At 43.0% G+C, this 18,701-nt stretch overlaps 1 protein-coding gene across 1 annotated transcript in view; it reads right to left on the bottom strand.

The window, feature by feature from the left end:
• LOC143302254 (nose resistant to fluoxetine protein 6-like) overlaps window positions 1–18,307 on the bottom strand; it is a 27,067-nt gene extending 8,760 nt beyond the window's left edge. The window contains exons 1-9 of the mRNA XM_076616845.1: window positions 18,164–18,307; window positions 14,202–14,295; window positions 10,819–11,021; window positions 10,196–10,363; window positions 8,781–8,877; window positions 5,773–5,865; window positions 3,465–3,630; window positions 2,444–2,523; window positions 1,114–1,254 (exon numbers count right to left, since the gene is read on the bottom strand). Coding sequence (XP_076472960.1) covers window positions 1,114–1,254; window positions 2,444–2,523; window positions 3,465–3,630; window positions 5,773–5,865; window positions 8,781–8,877; window positions 10,196–10,363; window positions 10,819–11,021; window positions 14,202–14,295; window positions 18,164–18,257 — 1,136 coding nt within the window. The 5' untranslated portion in view covers window positions 18,258–18,307. The remainder of the gene's footprint in view (window positions 1–1,113; window positions 1,255–2,443; window positions 2,524–3,464; window positions 3,631–5,772; window positions 5,866–8,780; window positions 8,878–10,195; window positions 10,364–10,818; window positions 11,022–14,201; window positions 14,296–18,163) is intronic.
• Between the last annotated feature and the right edge of the window lie 394 nt (window positions 18,308–18,701).

Here is an 18,701-nt window from a genome sequence, read left to right as displayed (position 1 = left end):
GTCTGAAGAGGGGTGAGTGAAGTCCTGGCTGTCTGAAGAGGGGTGAAGTCCTGGCTGTCTCTCTGAAGAGGGACGAAGTCCTGGCTGTCTGGTGAGGGACGAAGTCCTGGCTGTCTCTCTGAAGAGGGATGAAGTCCTGGCTGTCTCTCTGAAGAGGGATGAAGTCCTGGCTGCCTGAAGAGGGATGAAGTCCTGGCTGTCTCTCTGAAGAGGGATGAAGTCCTGGCTGTCTCTCTGAAGAGGGATAAGTCCTGGCTGCCTGAAGACAGGTGGTCCTGTCTCTCTGAAGAGGGGTGGTCCTGGCTGTCTGGTGAGGGACGAAGTCCTGGCTGTCTGGTGAGGGACGAAGTCCTGGCTGTCTCTCTGAAGAGGGATAAGTCCTGGCTGCCTGAAGACAGGTGGTCCTGTCTCTCTGAAGAGGGGTGAAGTCCTGGCTGTCTGGTGAGGGACGAAGTCCTGGCTGTCTGGTGAGGGACGAAGTCCTGGCTGTCTGGTGAGGGATGAAGTCCTGGCTGTCTGGTGAGGGATGAAGTCCTGGCTGTCTGGTGAGGGACGAAGTCCTGGCTGTCTCTCTGAAGAGGGGTAAAGTCATGACAGTCAGAGGAGGGGCGAGCCCTTGCTGTTCCTCTGGCGCTCTGACTGGGGAGGTCCTGGCTGATGCTTGAGGTCCTGAATGAAGTCTTCAGAGTCAGCAGGTTCCTTAGTGGATGGTCTTCACTCAAATGGAGGAAGGATTTCTCACTCATTCTAGCTCAACAATTAAGCGAACACAGCACAGCACAACACAACACAACACAGCACAGCACAGCACAACACAACACAATACAACACAGCACAGCACAGCACAACACAACACAACACAATGCAACACCAAAAAAGCAAAAAACATCTATGAGCACAACACAACGCAATACAACAAAACACAACACAGCACAACACAATGCAATACAACACAACACAACACAGCACAGCACAGCACAGCACAACACAGCACAACACAGCACAGCACAGCACAACACAACACAACACAACACAATGCAACACCAAAAAAACCCCAAATAAAAAACAAAAAAAAACACATCCATCAACTATAGAAACTTCAATGGCACCCACACGCTGCTGGAGTTGGGGTTGAGGGCCTCCACAGGCTGCAGGAGCCCTGGAGGAAACCCGTGCTGCTGACTGAGAACCCCGGGAACAATGGCGGTGACGAGCAAAAATGCCCCGGCGACCACAACGCCCAACACTGGGAAACTGAAACGGAACCGTTAAAAGAGTGACGTACGTACGTTCAGTGTCTTGAGAGCCTGCCAAAGGTCATGTAGGAAAGTTTTTGTGCCTAAAAATGAAGCGAGACAAACAAGCCAAAAAAACGATTTTAATAAAACACACATACACACACACACACACAAAAGAAAGATAAATAAACAAAATAACACACACACACACACACACACACACACACACACACACACACAAATAATTAAAAAACATAAACAAAACAGATAAGTGAATGCTTTGAAACGTTACCAGTGGTACTGTCCAGTTATCTAGCATTAGCCATTACATGCTGAACACTGGTGGTGTGGAATCACTGTGGTATCAATGTGAAGCAAAACAAAAAAAAACAAACAAACCAAAAACAAAAACAACTTCTTGTGCATAGTAGTGGTGTAACTGATTTTGTGAAACAGAAGTAATGCGATCCCAAGACGTTAAAAAAGAAAGTTTAAGGCCCATAGCCATGGTGATCGATGTCCTGGCCTGCCGCTTTTGACCCATCTCTTGTAGACAATAGCCCTTTACATGTCTGTCTGAGTGTGTATGTGTGCATGCCTGAAACGACGGGCGCAATAGCCGAGTGGTTAAAGTGTTGGACTTTCAATCTGAGGGTCCCGGGTTCGAATCACGGTAACGGGGCCTGGTGGGTAAAGGGTGGAGATTTTTCCGATTTCCCAGGTCAACATATGTGCAGACCTGCTAGTGCCTGAACCCCCTTCGTGTGTATACGCACGCAGAAGATCAAACATGCACGTTGAAGATCCTGTAACCCATTTCAGTGTTCGGTGGGTTATGGAGACATGAAAATACCCAGCATGCATGAACCATGGCAGAGTCATCGGCAAGTCGATGTTGGTCGTGTAACAGAAAGAAGAAGAACTCAATTGAATTTCACAGGAAATGAATGATGAGCACTCAACGGCAGCCGTCATTCAGCTCTACCCAGGTAGGCAGCCTGTTGTGCAAATGACCCTGAGTTTGTTAAGCGCTTAGAGCTTGGTCTCCGACCAAAGATAGGCCTATATCAGTATCCACGTCCAATCGAAATCAAATCAAATCAAACCCTTATCTGATAAGCGTACACATCAGTAGCAGTAATGCGGCTAACATCACCGCCACCTTGACGACATACACACACTTGCAATGAAGCTGGTGTACTCACAAGAAGAGGGGGACGAAGATGAGTGGACTCAGGATGTAAAACTGCATGTCATTGGCCAAGTACCAGGAGTGAGCGAAACACTGGAGCCAATCAAACAGAGGCAACACATCAGGGAATTTCCGTCAGACAAGTTTCCGTCGACATACAATACAGACTTCACACTTAAAAAGCAAACAAAGAAGGTATTCTTTTTTCTTTAATCAGTTCACCTTCCTTTGAGTAATACTGGACATGTCATGCCTGTGTGTGTGTGTGTGTGTGTGTGTGTGTTTACATGTACGTGTGTGTGTGTGTGTGTGAGGTGTGTGTGTTTACGTGTACGCGTGTGTGTGTGTGTGTCAGTGTATGTATATGTACATGTGTGTGTATGTGTGTGTGTGCCAGTGTATGTGTGCTTATGTCTGTGTGTGTGTGTGCATGCGTGCGTGCGCATGCGCATGTGCATGTGCATGTGTGTGTATGTTTATGTGCGAGGTGGGATGAGGGATGGGGGATGCGGGGTGGTTGGGGGGGCTGGAGGATAAAGGTGGGGGGTGTGGGGGGGGGGGGAGGCTATAGAGAAAAAGGATAAACTAGAACAGCAGAATCAACAATTTGCAAACATGTTCCCTGAAACTAGAAAACAAATAAACACACATCAAAAAACAACAACAAAACAAAAAAACAAGTCAAAAACCAAAAACGTGTGTGTGTGTGTGTGTGCGCGTTTGCGCACGTGCACGTGCATGTGTGTGTGTGTGTGTTTGTGTTTGCGTGTGTGTGTTTGCATGTGTTTACGTGTTTGCGTGTGTGTGTGTTTGCGCGTGTGTGTGTGTGTTTGCGTGTGAGTGTGTGTGTGTTTGCGTGTGTGTGTGTGTGTGTGTGTGTGTGCATGTGCACGTGTGTGTGTGTGTGTGTGTGTGTGCGCGTGCGTGGCCCCTAAAAAAAAAAGAAAAAAAAAAAGCAAGAAAGAAAAAAAAGATATATATATATATATAAAGGTGGGGTATATATATATATATATATATATATATATACTCACCGCCTCTTTGGTGTTGACAAAGTTATTGATGTAGAGCAGGTTGGTCCACCAGTTGTCGGCACAGAAGTCCTCATCCTGAAACTTGGACGGCCAGAAGGGCCCATCGCCCCAGTAGGGAGCCAGACAGGTATACACCATCAGGCACAGCATGTAGGCAGGGGTCAGTCTGCACAGCAAATGTTCCAGAACACAACAGAACAGTGTGTGAGACGACAGGCAGAGAAGAAAATACAACGTGTCTTTCTTACCAAATTTTGTATTTGTATTTGTATTTCTTTTTTATCACAGCAGATTTTCTCTGTGTGAAATTTCGGGCTGCTCTCTCCCCTGGGAGAGCACATCGCTATACTACAGCGCTACCCGTTTTTTTTTTGTTTTTTTTTTCCAGCGTGCAGTTTTTATTTGTTTTTCCTATCGAAGTGGATTTTACTACAGAATTTTGCCAGGAACAAGCCTTTTGTTGCCGTGGGTTCTTTTACGTGCGCTAAGTGCTCACTGCACACGGGACCTCGGTTTATCATCTCATCCGAATGACTAGCGTCCAGACCACTACTCAAGGTCTAGTGGAGGGGGAGAAAATATCGGCGGCTGAGCCGTGATTTGAACCAGCGCGCTCAGATTCTCTCGCTTCCTAGGCGGACGCGTTACCTCTAGGCCATCACTCCACCGTTATTGGGTGTATACTCCCTCAGCCTTTGACTTTCCCCAAGCCTACCTACCTACCCCCTCACAAAGCAGTGGGGTCATCTCCCTGATGACCAGAAGACTCTTGATGGGTGGGGATGTACGTCTCTCTCTCAACCCCTGCAGGTCCAGAAACCCTCCCCCCCGACTTCCAAATGATTTATTTCGGGTGTACAAAAAAAAAAAAAAAAAAAAAAAAAAAAATGTCCACACTTAGGTTGTGTATTCACAGCACCTTCTTCTTATCACTATTATTTGTTTGTGGGCTGCGACTCTCACATTCATCGTATACATGAGTGGACTTTTTTTTACATGTACAACTCTTTTTATCTTCTGCTAGGTAGGCAGTCCTACTCCTTTATTTGGGGGCGGGGGTGGGGGATGGTGGGGGGACAGGGGGGGGAGGGCAGGGGGGGGGGGGGTGAATGCCGGGTATGTTCCTGTTTCCTTAACCCACTGAACTCTGACATGGATCTTTAACTCTCTCCATACGAACGGCGAAAGAGACGACGTTAACAGCGTTTCACCCCAATTACCATCATCAAAATATTGCAAGCGGAAGGCTCTTACACTGAAGACATGAATGCTGGCAAAGAATACCACAATTCTGACGACAGGAAGCTAAAGGTTGGGTCATTCAGACACCCACTGGACATCCGAGGGGTCTGTGTAGAGGAGTAGAGAGGACTGGCCGTACTGAGTGAGTTAAGGTGCGTTGATCTTCTGCAATCGCCGACTGTCCTAAAACCCTCTTGACCGAGAGAGTGGGGATGTAACTTGGGCAAGACACTCTCCACTATAATCAAATTCAAGCCCAAATAGTCGGAACAGCAGTTGCCTCCTCTGCTGTTCTGATGGTCATAGTTGGACACGACTGACTGTCATATCATATCATATCATACATGTAAAAACACACAAAGGGGGCTCAGGTACTGAGACACGCGTGTGATCTGACAAGAAAAATCATATCTGGTGGTAAAACAAATATGCATGCAGACAGAACTGTTTATATTCTTTTATGTATACATGGGTGGTGCTGCTGCGCTGTGCTGACGCGCTCTCCCCCAGTTTGTGTGTGTGTGTGTGTGTGTGTGTGTTCATTCTTTAGTTTAGCGTCTTGTCACTATCAGTGATATGTTAGGCGATTAACAAATAAAGAAAAGAGAAAAAAAAGGGGGGGGAGTAGGGAGGGTGGGAGTAGGGGGGGATTGAGGGGGAGAGGAAAACAGAAAAGGTAGAACACTACCAAAAAATGCATAACTAATATGCAATTACATTTAACAGTAATAATTCAATAATGATAATCATAATTAGAAACCATTAACGCAGTTATGAAGTACAATTAAATAAATGTAGAAATAGGGCTATGAACTACTGCCTGTGAAAGTTTGATCACAAGAACCTTGTCAGAAATATGTGTGTGTGTGTGTGTGTGTGTGTGTGTGTGTGTGTGTGTGTAGGTGTGTGTGTATGTGCGTGTGTGTGTGTGTGTGTGTGTGTGTGTGTGTCTGTGTGTCTGTGTGTGTATGTGCAGGTATAGTGTCTGGTGCCTGTTTGTGTATCTGGCGTGTGACCGTACACATGCATGTGTGTGAACATGACACAAAACTCCATACAAACCAACCTCCAGAATCGATGGAAGTAGAAGAGGAACCAGTTGAGTTTGCCGCCACGTTTCTTCATTTCCTTTAACGTCAGGTAGGCCACCAAGAGACCGCTGTCAGTACACACACACACACACACACACAGAGAGAAAAAAAGGTAGAAATAAGACCATAAAACAGAGAAGAGAAAGGAGGAGTTTGCTATTATACTCCATGTTTGGTGATACATACACTTACCATGTCAAACTGATGCAAACTGGGCCTATCGGTTAGCTCTGCTTGGCCAAATTTCGCGTGGCTAACAGTGAAAAGATGACCCGTCTTGCCCCGAAAAAAAAACACATGCTAGTTTATATGCACACACTGAAAGCAAAGGAAACTCAAGTTTCTGCAGTATTTCCGGCTGTGTCTGCATGTGTATATTTGGAGGCAAAACCAGTTGATTTTTCAGTATATTTTCTGTGAATTTCCATGTCAATAATAACAGGGAAGACTGCAAAGGGCTGTGAATTCTCTAACGTTGAATGGGTTAGAACGACAGGCGCAATAGCCGAGTGGTTAAAGCGTTGGACCTTCAATCTGGGTTCGAATCACGGTGACGGCGCCTGGTGTGTAAAGGGTGGAGATTTTTACGATCTCCCAGGTCAACATATGTGCAGATCTGCTAGTGCCTGAACCCCCTTCGTGTGTAAACGCATGCAGAAGATCAAATACGCACGTTAAAGATCCTGTAATCCATGTCAGCGTTCAGTGGGTTATGGAAGCAGGAACATACCCAGCATGCACACCCCTGAAATCGGAGTATTGCTGCCTACATGGTGGGGTAAAAACGGTCATGCACGTAAAAGCCCACTTGCATACATGCGAGTGAACATGGGAATGGCAGCCCACGAACGCAGAAGAAGAAGAAGAATGGGTTAGAACAATGACGCAATGACATATATACAACAAAAATGTTAGTTGACATAAAATTACAAATCAATTAAGTAAAAATAGCATATACACAACAAAAAGTTAGTGGATACTACACTTTACAACAATGAAGCAAAGACACATACACCAAAAATGTTAGTAGGCATAATGCTACAAAATAATGAAATAAAACCATATATAAGAAAAAATGCTGACAGATGTAACACTAGAAAATAATGAAGTAAATTTTCTTTTAAAAACATGAACAACAACACATACACTAAAACAGTTGCAGACTAGAAAAGAATGAAGTAAAAAAAAAAATAAATAAATAAATAAAAACCCACAAAAACTCACAACATAAATTACACAAAAAATGCTTGTAGAAACTGGAAATAACATCATAAAATAATGCAGTAAAAACTCTCTCTCTCTCACACACACACATACACAAAAAATGCTGGTAGATGAAACACCAGAAAATAATTTAAAGAAAAACCCATACACACAACAAAAAAAAACTGTAGACAGAATACTAAAAACTGACGAAGAAAAAAAACATATACACAAAAAATGCTGGTAGATATAACACTATAAAATAGTAAAAAAACAAAACAAAAAACCAAAAACCAAAAAAAACATTAACCCGGGTTATCGGCCATACCTACTTTTGTTTTCTCCGCATAGGCGGGTAGTAGTTTGCACAGGACAGGAATCAGACCCCTGCCGGAGTCTGCACTAGTGGGTCACGGTAAGTATGTGTAATTAAACCTTAATCTAGGCTGTTCATATCCCCCTTTTTGACTCACTTGTGTAAACACAGTGAGTCTATGTTTTAACCCGGTGTTCGGTTGTCTGTGTGTGTGTGTGTGTGTCCGTGGTAAACTTTAACATTGACATTTTCTCTGCAAATACTTTGTCAGTTGACACCAAATTAGGCATAAAAATAGGAAAAATTCACTTCTTTCCAGTCATCTTGTTTAAAACAATATTGCACCTCTGGGATGGGCACAAAAAAATAAAAAAATGAAGCCTAATTATATGCAGACTGCATTTACTGTTATATTTATATTTTTTGTATTCTCTAAACTTTGCACTTTTATCTGATATTCTGACCCAACAACAAGAGCAGTCATTATTATCATTTTCTGTTCAAACAGGAACTTCTTTTGCTAAGCATGGAAGTTTTATTTATTTTGCAAATGTTTTGGTGCAGATAGTAAAAAAGGGAAATTACTCTGTAATTAAAGATAGGGGAGTTAATTTGCTTTAAACTGATCTTTCTCATCTTAAACATTACATTTTGAAATTATACTCAATACATAAAAAGCTTTGTTTTGTTTTTTTTTTAAGTGTATCACAAGTGAGTCTTGAAGGCGTTGCCTCTCTTGTTTTTTCTCAAGGTGCCGTCAAAGTGGTTCCTAGGATGGGCAGTTCACTCAGTCTGGCTCCATAACTAAAGCGATTGTTTGTCCTTATCATGACACTTCTGAACACCAACAAAGTGACTCAGCAGCAGTGTGGGGTCTCCTCTGGTGTATGACCTCCTGGCGGCCTAACATCCTTCTTCTTCTTCTGCGTTCACTCGTATGCACACGAGTGGGGTTTTACGTGTATGACCGTTTTTACCCCGCCATGTAGGCTGCTATACTCCGTTTTCGGGGGTGTGCATGCTAGTTATGTTCTTGTTTCCATAACCCACTGAACGCTGACATGGATTACGGGATCTTTAACGTGTGTATTTGATCTTCTGCTTGCATATACACACAAAGGGGGTTCAGGCACTAGCAGGTCTGCACATATGTTGACCTGGGAGATCGTAAAAATCTCCACCCTTTACCCACCAGGCGCTGTCACCACGATTCGAACCCTCAGATTGACAGTACAATGCTTTAACCACTTGGCTATTGCGCCCGTCTGGCCTAACATCCAATAGTTCCCTGTGGATTGCTAATGCCTGGACTGCGATGGATGAACATGGGCATGGCTGCTGTGTACATAAGGGACTCAGAAAGAGCGGTGTGTGAGTAATGCCACTGAAATGGTACAGATCGTGGAGCAGCAAAAGAACGAAAACAACAAAGAAACCAAACATGAAAGGTTGGAAGGGACTGACCTCAGGACGAAGAAGGTGTCCACAGAGACAGTTGCGTTGGTGATGGCCTGGTAAGTCCACTTCGAGGTCAAGTCCTGTAAGTAGGGTATCACGTTCACTGCAAACACACACACACACACACACAGAGTCACACACACACACACACACAGCACACACACACACACACACAGCACACAGAGTCACACACACAGCACACAGCACACACACACACACTTATTTTCATGATGTTATCAGCAGTGTCAACCTAACTGTGGTCTAGGGGGATTGAAATCTGTCCAGATAAAGTTAGGATTTCATTTTACAAGTAGTTGTGTCCCTTTTGCAGATCTCTCTCTGCATGTGTGTTTTTACATCAGACTATACGGATATAGCTGGGGTTTTTTCTGAAGGAATGCAAACGAAAAACAACAACAACAAAAAACAAATGTTGTTTCACAGACAATGATAAAACAAGAGAGGCAAGGCCTTCAAGACTCACTTGTGATACACTTTTTTTAAAAATCCAAGCTTTTTATGTATTGACTATAATTTCAAAATGTAATGTTTAAGATGAGAAAGGTCAGTTTAAAGCAAATTAAGTCCCCTAGCATTAATTACAGAGTAATTTCCCTTTTTTTACTATCTGCACCAAAACGTTTGCAAAATAAATAAAACTTCCATGCTTAGCAAAAGAAGTTCCTGTTTGAACAAAAAATGATCATAATGACTGCTCTTGTTGTTGGGTCAGAATATCAGATCAAAGTGCCAAGTTTAGAGAATACAAAAAATATAAATGTAACAGTAAATGCAGTTTGCATATAATTAGGCTTCATTTTTGACTCACTTGTGTAAACAAAGTGAGTATGTTTTAACCCGGTGTTCGGTTGTCTGTGTGTGTGTGTGTGTGTGTGTGTGTGTCTGTGGTAAACTTTAACATTGACATTTTCTCTGCAAATACTTTGTCAGTTGACACCAAATTTGGCATAAAAATAGGAAAAATTCAGTTCTTTCCAGTCATCTTGTTTAAAACAATATTGCACATCTCGGATGGGCACAAAAAATTTTTTTTAAAAGAAGCCTAATTATATGCAAACTGCATTTACTGTTATATTTATATTTTTTGTATTCTCTAAACTTTGCACTTTGACCTCTTATTCTGACACAACAACAAGAGGAGTCATTATTATCATTTTTTGTTCAAACAGGAACTTCTTTTGCTAAGCATGGAATTTTTATTTATTTTGCAAACGTTTTGGTGCAGATAGTAAAAAAGGGAAATTACTCTGTAATTAATGCTAGGGGACTTAATTCATCACAAGTGCCTCTCTTGTTCTACATAATGTTTCCACAGGGGCAACAACTCTTCTGTTGCCCATGGGTTCTTATATGAGCGCTTCATACCGGTCTTACAGTCAGTCTAGTCAGTGTGACCTTACTTCCAACGCTGCCAGGAAACGCCCAGGTGTGCCCCAGCACCACCCAGCTGATGGACAGGAATCGAATCCCGTGCACACAGGTGAGGCTCCCCGGGGCCTGCTTGGTGGACAGCAGTTTCTCACCGTTGGTGTACACAGAGAATGACACCAACACCTTGCCCGCCGTACCTGGGGACACAAAACAAGAGTGAACTAGAACCAGAACCAAATCAGAAGCCAGAACCAGAACCAGAGCCAGAATACGAATCATTTCAGAACCAGAATAAGAATTAGGTTCAGAATCAGAAATTGATTCAATCAATGACCACAGCTCCTGAGGGGGGCGTCGGGGGGGTGGGGAATGGGTTATCCCAGTGGTAAGTGACTTGGAACATGGCAATATATGGTTCACATATATCAAATCAATCAACAGGGAAAGGAATGTGTTTAGAGCTTGTGTTCGTTTTGTAGTGTTTCATGAGATTAGTAGTTTAGACCATACAATGCCTGTTGTTTTCATTGAGCACTCCCACAGAAAATAGTTTCAGAGATGGCAGATTTTGAATAATTTCCGGCATATTACGCCATTATCATGCACTGTAAACCACATACCATCACCATCAAATAAACATCATGTTCATTACCTAGCTGGGGCATCGCAGCTTTCGTCTGTGTTTTGGGCAGCAGCAATTCGTGTTCGGGGTTCTGGTGAACGGGTCCATTGATGTTGTCCTCGGTGGAGTCATCGCCTTGCATCTGCTTCATGGCCCACTGAGGTCTTTGGATGAAGACGATGTCCACTACTGTGCCAGCCACCATGAGGCACAGGATGATGCTGCAGATCACTCTAAGGGGGCAGGACAAGAAGAATCCAGAATATTTTCATCCTCTGATCCCCTTTGCGGTATGGAGGTTACAAAGTAACAACAGTAGTATTATCCACCCAAAATTGATTAACTTATTGATTGTATATAATACTTATACAGCTTCTATCCTCGGTTGGAGACCAAGCTCTTAAGTGCTTTACAAACATGGGGTCATTTGCGCAACAGGCTGCCTACCCTGGTAGAGCCGACTGCCGACTGCCACTGGATTGCTCATCATTCGTTTCCTGTGTCATTCAATCAGATTTCAGGCATGCACACCCACACCCACACACACACACACACACATTCAGAAAGACTTTAACATTGTACGTGTGTGACCATTTTGTTTATTTACCCAAACTGAAGTGCAAACAGCAATTCAAACACTGAAATTGGTAATAAAAACAGATAAACCGCAATCACATCATCCTCTAATCTTTCCCATGTTGATCAACTCTGGGGAGAGCAGCCCGAATTTCACACAGAGAAATCTGTTGTGATAAAAAGAAATACAAATACAAATACGCATGCCCATGCCCATGCACATACTTCTGCAAATACACATTCACCAAAAGTTCTTTTGAATGTGTTATTAACAATTCCAATATGTTATTTGTTATTGCAGAAGGTTTGCTGCATAGTCCTATAGGACATTTGGTATAGATGTTATAGTTGTTTGATGTTGGCGTTTATAACGTTTCCATTTTTCCTAGCGTTGTCTCTCCCTATTCACCCTCCACACATACACACACTTTTACCCCTCCCCCTCTCACAGCCCCTACCCCCACGGTGTTCCCCCCCCCCTCCCCCCCCCCCCCCCCCCCCCCCCCCCCCCCGTCTAATATCACTTCAAGTGGAATGTTAAACTGAAGACAACAACAACATACGCAAACACGCACCAATACAAGAGGAAACAGAAAGCACAGACAGCAACACACACACACACACACACACACACAAACACACACATAAAAAAGAAGTGGTGAAAATTGGGTGGTTGATGACCCAAAAACTTAAAGGGGGAAAAATGTACAAAAAAAAAAAAAAAAAAAAAAAAAACCCCAAAAAACGAGTGTGTAAGATACACTCCTAAAGAAAGAATGTGTATCATACACAGAAGCGCCGTCTGTGTCTAAGAGTCAGTTTGGCTTAGGACTTTTGTGTTCACCACTGGTCAGGAATTGAGGCCCCGTTTCAGTATGGTGTTGTGTTGTGCTGTGCTGTGCTGTGTTGTGCTGTGCTGTGCTGTGCTGTGCTGTGTTGTGTTGTGTTGTGTTGTGTTGTGCTGTGCTATTGTGTTGTGTTGTGTTGTGCTGTGCTGTGCTGTGCTGTGCTGTGCTGTGCTATTGTGTTGTGTTGTGTTGTGTTGTGCTGTGCTATTGTGTTGTGCTGTGCTGTGCTGTGCTATTGTGTTGTGTTGTGTTGTGTTGTGTTGTGCTGTGTTGTGCCCTGGGGGAAAGGAGGGCACTTTACATTGATCTTCCTCCCTCCACCCAAGCCAGGTGTAAACTGGTTACCTGACTTCGACTGGGGAAGATTTCACCCTTTCACCGCCAAGCTCACATTTATGCACAGGTGTGGTTGAGGACCCATGTCACTGAAAGGTGTCCATTCATTGGACTGTTATCCATGAACCTACTGCTCTTAATGTTCAGTGGTAGGATAGGCCACATTTTCTATACATCGCAGGGGGAATCCCCAGCTATTCTTAGCCACTGTTTTTTCTGTGTTTATGCCGCATGGGAATTTTGTACTGTAAATTGACTGGCGGTGAAAGGGTTAAAGGGAGAGGACTGGGCCATGCACGCCTTCTTATGCTGCGCCCTAGACACTGTGTAGATGGAATTCATTCACTACCCTCATGGCCGTAAAAACCCATGGAACCTTTTATCTTTAACTCACTTTACCCTAATGCTACATGCCTGCTTCACCTCCCATGGACCAGCACTATATGAGAACACTGCAGAATGGAGAATTGTTAATTCAGAACCTTTTATCTTGAACTCACTCTACCCTAATGCTACATGCCTGCTTCACCTCCCATGGACCAGCACTCTATGAGAACACTGCAGAATGGAGAATTGTTGATTCAGAACCTTTTATCTTTAACTCACTCTACCCTAATGCTACATGCCTGCTTCACCTCCCATGGACCAGCACTATATGAGAACACTGGAGAACTGGAGAATTGTTGATTCAGAACCTTTTATCTTGAACTCACTCTACCCTAATGCTACATGCCTGCTTCACCTCCCATGGGCCAGCACTATATGAGAACACTGCAGAATGGAGAACTGTTGATTCAGAACCTTTTATCTTGAACTCACTCTACCCTAATGCTACATGCCTGCTTCACCTCCTATGGATCAGCACTATATGAGAACACTGCAGAATGGAGAATTGTTGATTCAGAACCTTTTATCTTTAACTCACTCTATCCTAATGCTACATGCCTGCTTCACCTCCCATGGACCAGCACTATACGAGAACACTGCAGAACTGGAGAATTGTTGATTCAGAACCTTTTATCTTTAACTCAGTCTACCCTAATGCTACATGCCTGCTTCACCTCCCATGGACCAGCACTATACGAGAACACTGCAGAACTGGAGAATTGTTGATTCAGAACCTTTTATCTTTACACTCTACCCTAATGCTACATGCCTGCGTCACCTCCCATGGGCCAGCACTATATGAGAACACTGCAGAATGGAGAATTGTTGATTCAGAACCTTTTATCTTGAACTCACTCTACCCTAATGCTACATGCCTGCTTCACCTCCCATGGACCAGCACTATACGAGAACACTGCAGAATGGAGAATTGTTGATTCAGAATCTTTTATCTTTAACTCACTCTACCCTAATGCTACATGCCTGCTTCACCTCCCATGGTCCAGCACTATATGAGAACACTGCAAAACTGGAGAATTGTTGATTCAATCAGTTGAACAAAGCTTCGTGCTATTCATGCTTCCAGAATCCGTACACGGTTCAGTTTTAAAATGCCAGCTGTGCAAAGCACAAATAAATGAAACTGGAATAGTGTGTTGGTACCTAGAATACTCGTACCTGGTCCACAGAGGGAAGTGATCATGGTATGAGTCATGGACGAGTTAACTCGTACCTGGAGCTGAATGATTTAACCTTTATCATACTCACATGGCCACTACGGCTTTAGCGTTGATGGGCCGGGTCTCAGCACACGTGACAAAGGGCTTGATTTGAGGACTGGTCACATTGAGCAATTCCAACACTGAAACGGGTAAAGACTGCATTGCATTGTGTTGTTTCAGCGAAACAAATCGACCAATCTATCAGACGCTCTGTTCTTTTTATCGTTGGTTACATTAAAGTGCTTTGCTTTGTCTCTGCACAAGATTCAGCACTATATGAATATTGTAGAAGTGGTAGTTGTAGTAGTTGTTGTTGCTGTTGTAGTTGCAGTTGTAGTTGTAGTATCATCATCATCATCATCGTCGTCGTCGTCATTGTTATCATTATTATCATCATTATCATTATCAATATTATTATTTTCATTACACACACACATCAAACCAAATCATATCCATGTCAGGGTTGTTAACAGTCAAAAATATGTATTTAAAAAATAAAATAAAAAATAAAAAAGATTTGCAAAGAATCCATGACACCTTCATTTTTTATCTTTTGTTTCTTATAGTCCAGCCAACCGCACAGTAACACCTGACTTGAGCTCTTCTTCTTCTTTTTGTTCTTCTTCTTCCACTTGACAACCAACATCAGTATGCTGATGAAAACTGTCGTGTTGTGGTAGGTTGCTGTTGGGCAGATTTTAGCTGGGCCACCAAGGGATGTTCTGTTAACTCTTTCCATACAAATGGCGAAAGAGACGACGTTAACAGCGTTTCACCCCAATTACCACCATCAAAATATTGCAAGCGGAAGACTCTTATACTGAAGACGTGAATGTGGACAAAGAATACCACAATTCTGACGACGGAAGCTAAAGGTTGGGTCATTCAGAGACCCACTGGACATCCGAAGGGTCTGTGTAGAGGAGAAGAGAGGACTGGCCGTACTGAGTAAGTTAACTGATAGGGGAGTGGGCGCAGTCCACTGGTGTGTTCGCCGGCATCTCCAGCTGGGGGAGGAAGGTTGAAGCAACAGAAGGAGAGGATGGGGCCCTGCATTCCTATTGCCGAGCCCTGGACGCAGTGAGTTTCAGTTTCAGTTCAAGTTCAGTAGCTCAAGGAGGCATCACTGCGTTCGGACAAATCCATATACGCTACACCACATCTGCCAAGCAGATAGATGCCTGACCAGCAGCGTAGTACACCCAACGCGCTTAGTCAGGCCTTGAGAAGAAAAAAAAGGGTGAATAAATAATAGATAAATACATAAACAAAGAACTACTACTAATAATAATATGTACAAGGCACAAAAACTTGATGAAGTCAACTATAAGTGTATATAAATAAATAAATAATAATTTTATTTTTTTAAAATAATAATAAAAAAATAAATAAAAAGTAGTAATAATAATAATAATAACGATAGAAATAAAAATATAAAAAAATACAACAAATGATGATAAATAAGCAAATTATGAATATCGCTTCACTGCTATGATGGCCCAAAATGGCAATGGGACTTCTTACTCCTTGAACTTTTTCATGTCAGAGCGGTTGTAAATGTTCGCCCAGTGTCCAGTGACACCAATTCAACTTGTGTTCCCAAAACGCTGTGTGCTGGACAGACTGGTACTGTGCTGATCCTGATTTTCTGCAAACCGCTGCTGAAGTTTCATATGCTGCTAGCACGCTGGCACTTGATACGGATAGCAGCTATCCTAGGTCAGAGACCAAGCTCCAAGCGCTTTACAAACAGGAGGAGTTTATATTATACTCCATGTTTGGTGTTACATGTACTTACCATGTCAAACTGATGCAAACTAGGCATATCGGTTTGCTCTGCTTGGCCAAATTTTGCGCGGCTAACGGTGAAAAGACGAGCAGTCTTGCCCCGGTCCGCTCTCAGCCAATCAAACGCCTCTAAAAGCTATAAGCGCTGATCCATTCCTTTGGCCAAGGCTCTCCACGCCATCTTGTCAGGTTTACGCTCTGTCTCATCTTACACTTTTTATGGCTATTAAGCGTATCACAGTTATTTTGCACACAATAGGCTGCCTACCAGGGTAGAGCCGACTTGACAGCTGCCATTGGGCGCTCATCATTTGCTTCCTGTGTCATTTCAATCATGTTTCAGTCATTCACACATACACACTTGTACAAACATGTAACGTTTTACGTGTATGACCATTTTGTTTATTGACCCCCACCATGTAAGCAGCCATACTCCCGTTTTCGGGGGTGTGTGCATGCTGGTTATGTTCTTGTTTGACGTTCCATAACCAAACAAACACTGTCTTGGATTACAGGATTTTTAACATGCATATTTGATCTTCTGCATGTGTACACACCCAAAGGGGATTCAGACACCAGCTACAGCACCCGAGCTGACGCCAATTTCGGTTTCAGCATCAAAGCATGCGGCCTGAACCATATGGGTTATATTAATTATGACTGACCTGCTCATAAACGCAATGCCATGGACTAAATTAATAGTAAGAAGTCAAAATCTCTCAGTTCAGTTTGTATTATCCCTTATAAGTGGGGCTTTTTGTTACTGTCATCGTTATCGTTATCTCTCTTGTTTACAGGTGTGGTTGCTGTGTTGTTCTTTTCAGTTTCCCTTGATGTGGTGTGAAAGGAAATTTTCTATCTAAAATTACGTTTAAATAACATACTTACCGTGACCCAACTAGTGCAGACTCCGGCAGGGGTCTGACATTCCTGTCCCGTGCAAACTACTATCCGCCTATGCGAAAGCAATACGGCCGATAACCTCCCGGAAGTAGGTAACCTCCTCTTTGTCCCACTATCTAGCGCCCTCTTTTTCCAGCAGCCATCATGACTCCTGTTCCTGTGCTCTTCATATGGCTAAGTTTCTTTTTTTTGGTATTTTCTGCCTATCTGTCGATTCTCTGGCGTTCATGTTTTTTGTCAAATTATGTCTCCAACCAGGTCACATAATTATGTAGCTCGACTGGGCAATCGCGCTAAAATTACTTTATACATACATCCACTGGTTCTTTCTCTCTCTCTCTCTCTCTCTCTCTCTCTCAAATTTGTATTCCAAATTAAATGATCTGCCCCTCGTCAATTTATCTCTACCCCTGTCATGTCCATTTGACAATCTGTGTGTGTGTGTATGTGTGCACACGTGTGTGTGTGTGTGTGTGTGTGTGTGGGGCTGTGTGTGTGTGTGTGTGCATGTGTGTGTGTGATTGTGTGTGTGTGTGTGTGTGCACACACACATGTGTGTGTGTGTGTGTATGTGTGTCTGTGTCTGTGTGTGTGTGATTGTGTGTGTGTGTGCGCGCGTGCGCGCGTGTGTGCATGCACATGTGTGTGTGTGTGCTCTCTGTGTCAGGTGTCAGTGTGGATGAGTATAAAAAGTTCAGCGTCACACTGATGTTGTGGATGGAACAGGTCTGTGTGTGTGTGTGTGTGTGTGTGTGTGTGTGTGTGTGTGTGTGTGTTCTTTCTTTCTTTAGTTCAATGTCTTTTCACTGGTAGGTGATATTAGAGGTGTGTGTGTGTGTGTGTATCTGTGTGTCTGTCTTCATTCTTTAGTTTTCACTATCTGTGATATTATTGACAATCAAATGAAAAAAAAAAATGGGGGAGGGTGGTTGAGGGAGGGCGACCCCTGCCGGAGTCTGCACTAGTGGGTCATGGCTAAGTATGTGTAATTAAAAATAAAATTATAATATTAATCAGAAACCATTAACACAATTCTGAAGTACATTAAAGGGAATAGGGCTATGAACTAATGCCTGTGAAAGTCTGACCATAAGAACCTCGTCAGAAATAACTTTCCAAAAAGAGCAAAGTTGTCCACCATAACTTTTCAAAAATTAATATCTTTCTAAAAAAAAGAGAGCGTTGTCCACCACCTTGATGACGTCTCGTGTGCCTGTGTGTGTGTGTGTGTCTGTGTGTGTCTGTGTGTGTCTGTGTGTGCGAGCACGCCATGTGTGCATGTCTGTGTCTGTGTCAGTGTCAGTGTAGATGAATTACCAAAGCTCAGCATCACTTCGATGTCGTGGCTGGAACAGGTGTCGGGGACACAGACACCCAGACTGACGAGGAAGCTGGTTGAACCCAGAGCCATGGGGTCTGGTTTCTGCACATCAACAACATCAACAATAACAACATCAACAACAACAATAATAATAATAATAATAATAATAATAATAACTGTGTTTGCCAGACAGCCATGAGATTTGGTTGCTGCACAACAACAACATCAACAATAACAACATCAACAACAATAATAATAATAATAATAATAATTGTGTTTGCCAGACAGCCATGAGATTTGGTTGCTGCACAATAACAACAACAACAATAATAATAATAATAATTGTGTTTGCCAGACAGCCATGAGATTTGATTGCTGCACAATAACAACAACAACAACAACAAAATTTTAAATGGTTGCCAGACCCAAGGGATTTGGTTTCGCACAACAACCACAATAAATAAATTTTTTTTGCCGAGAGGGGGATTTGGTTTCTAAAAATCAACAACCATCAAAATAAAAAACAAAACAAAA

This window comes from Babylonia areolata, chromosome 29 (genome assembly GCF_041734735.1).
Source record: "Babylonia areolata isolate BAREFJ2019XMU chromosome 29, ASM4173473v1, whole genome shotgun sequence".
Lineage (NCBI taxonomy): Eukaryota > Metazoa > Mollusca > Gastropoda > Neogastropoda > Buccinidae > Babylonia > Babylonia areolata.
The sequence above is the reverse complement of the archived record's forward strand: the minus strand, read 5'-3'. Positions and strand labels throughout refer to the sequence as shown.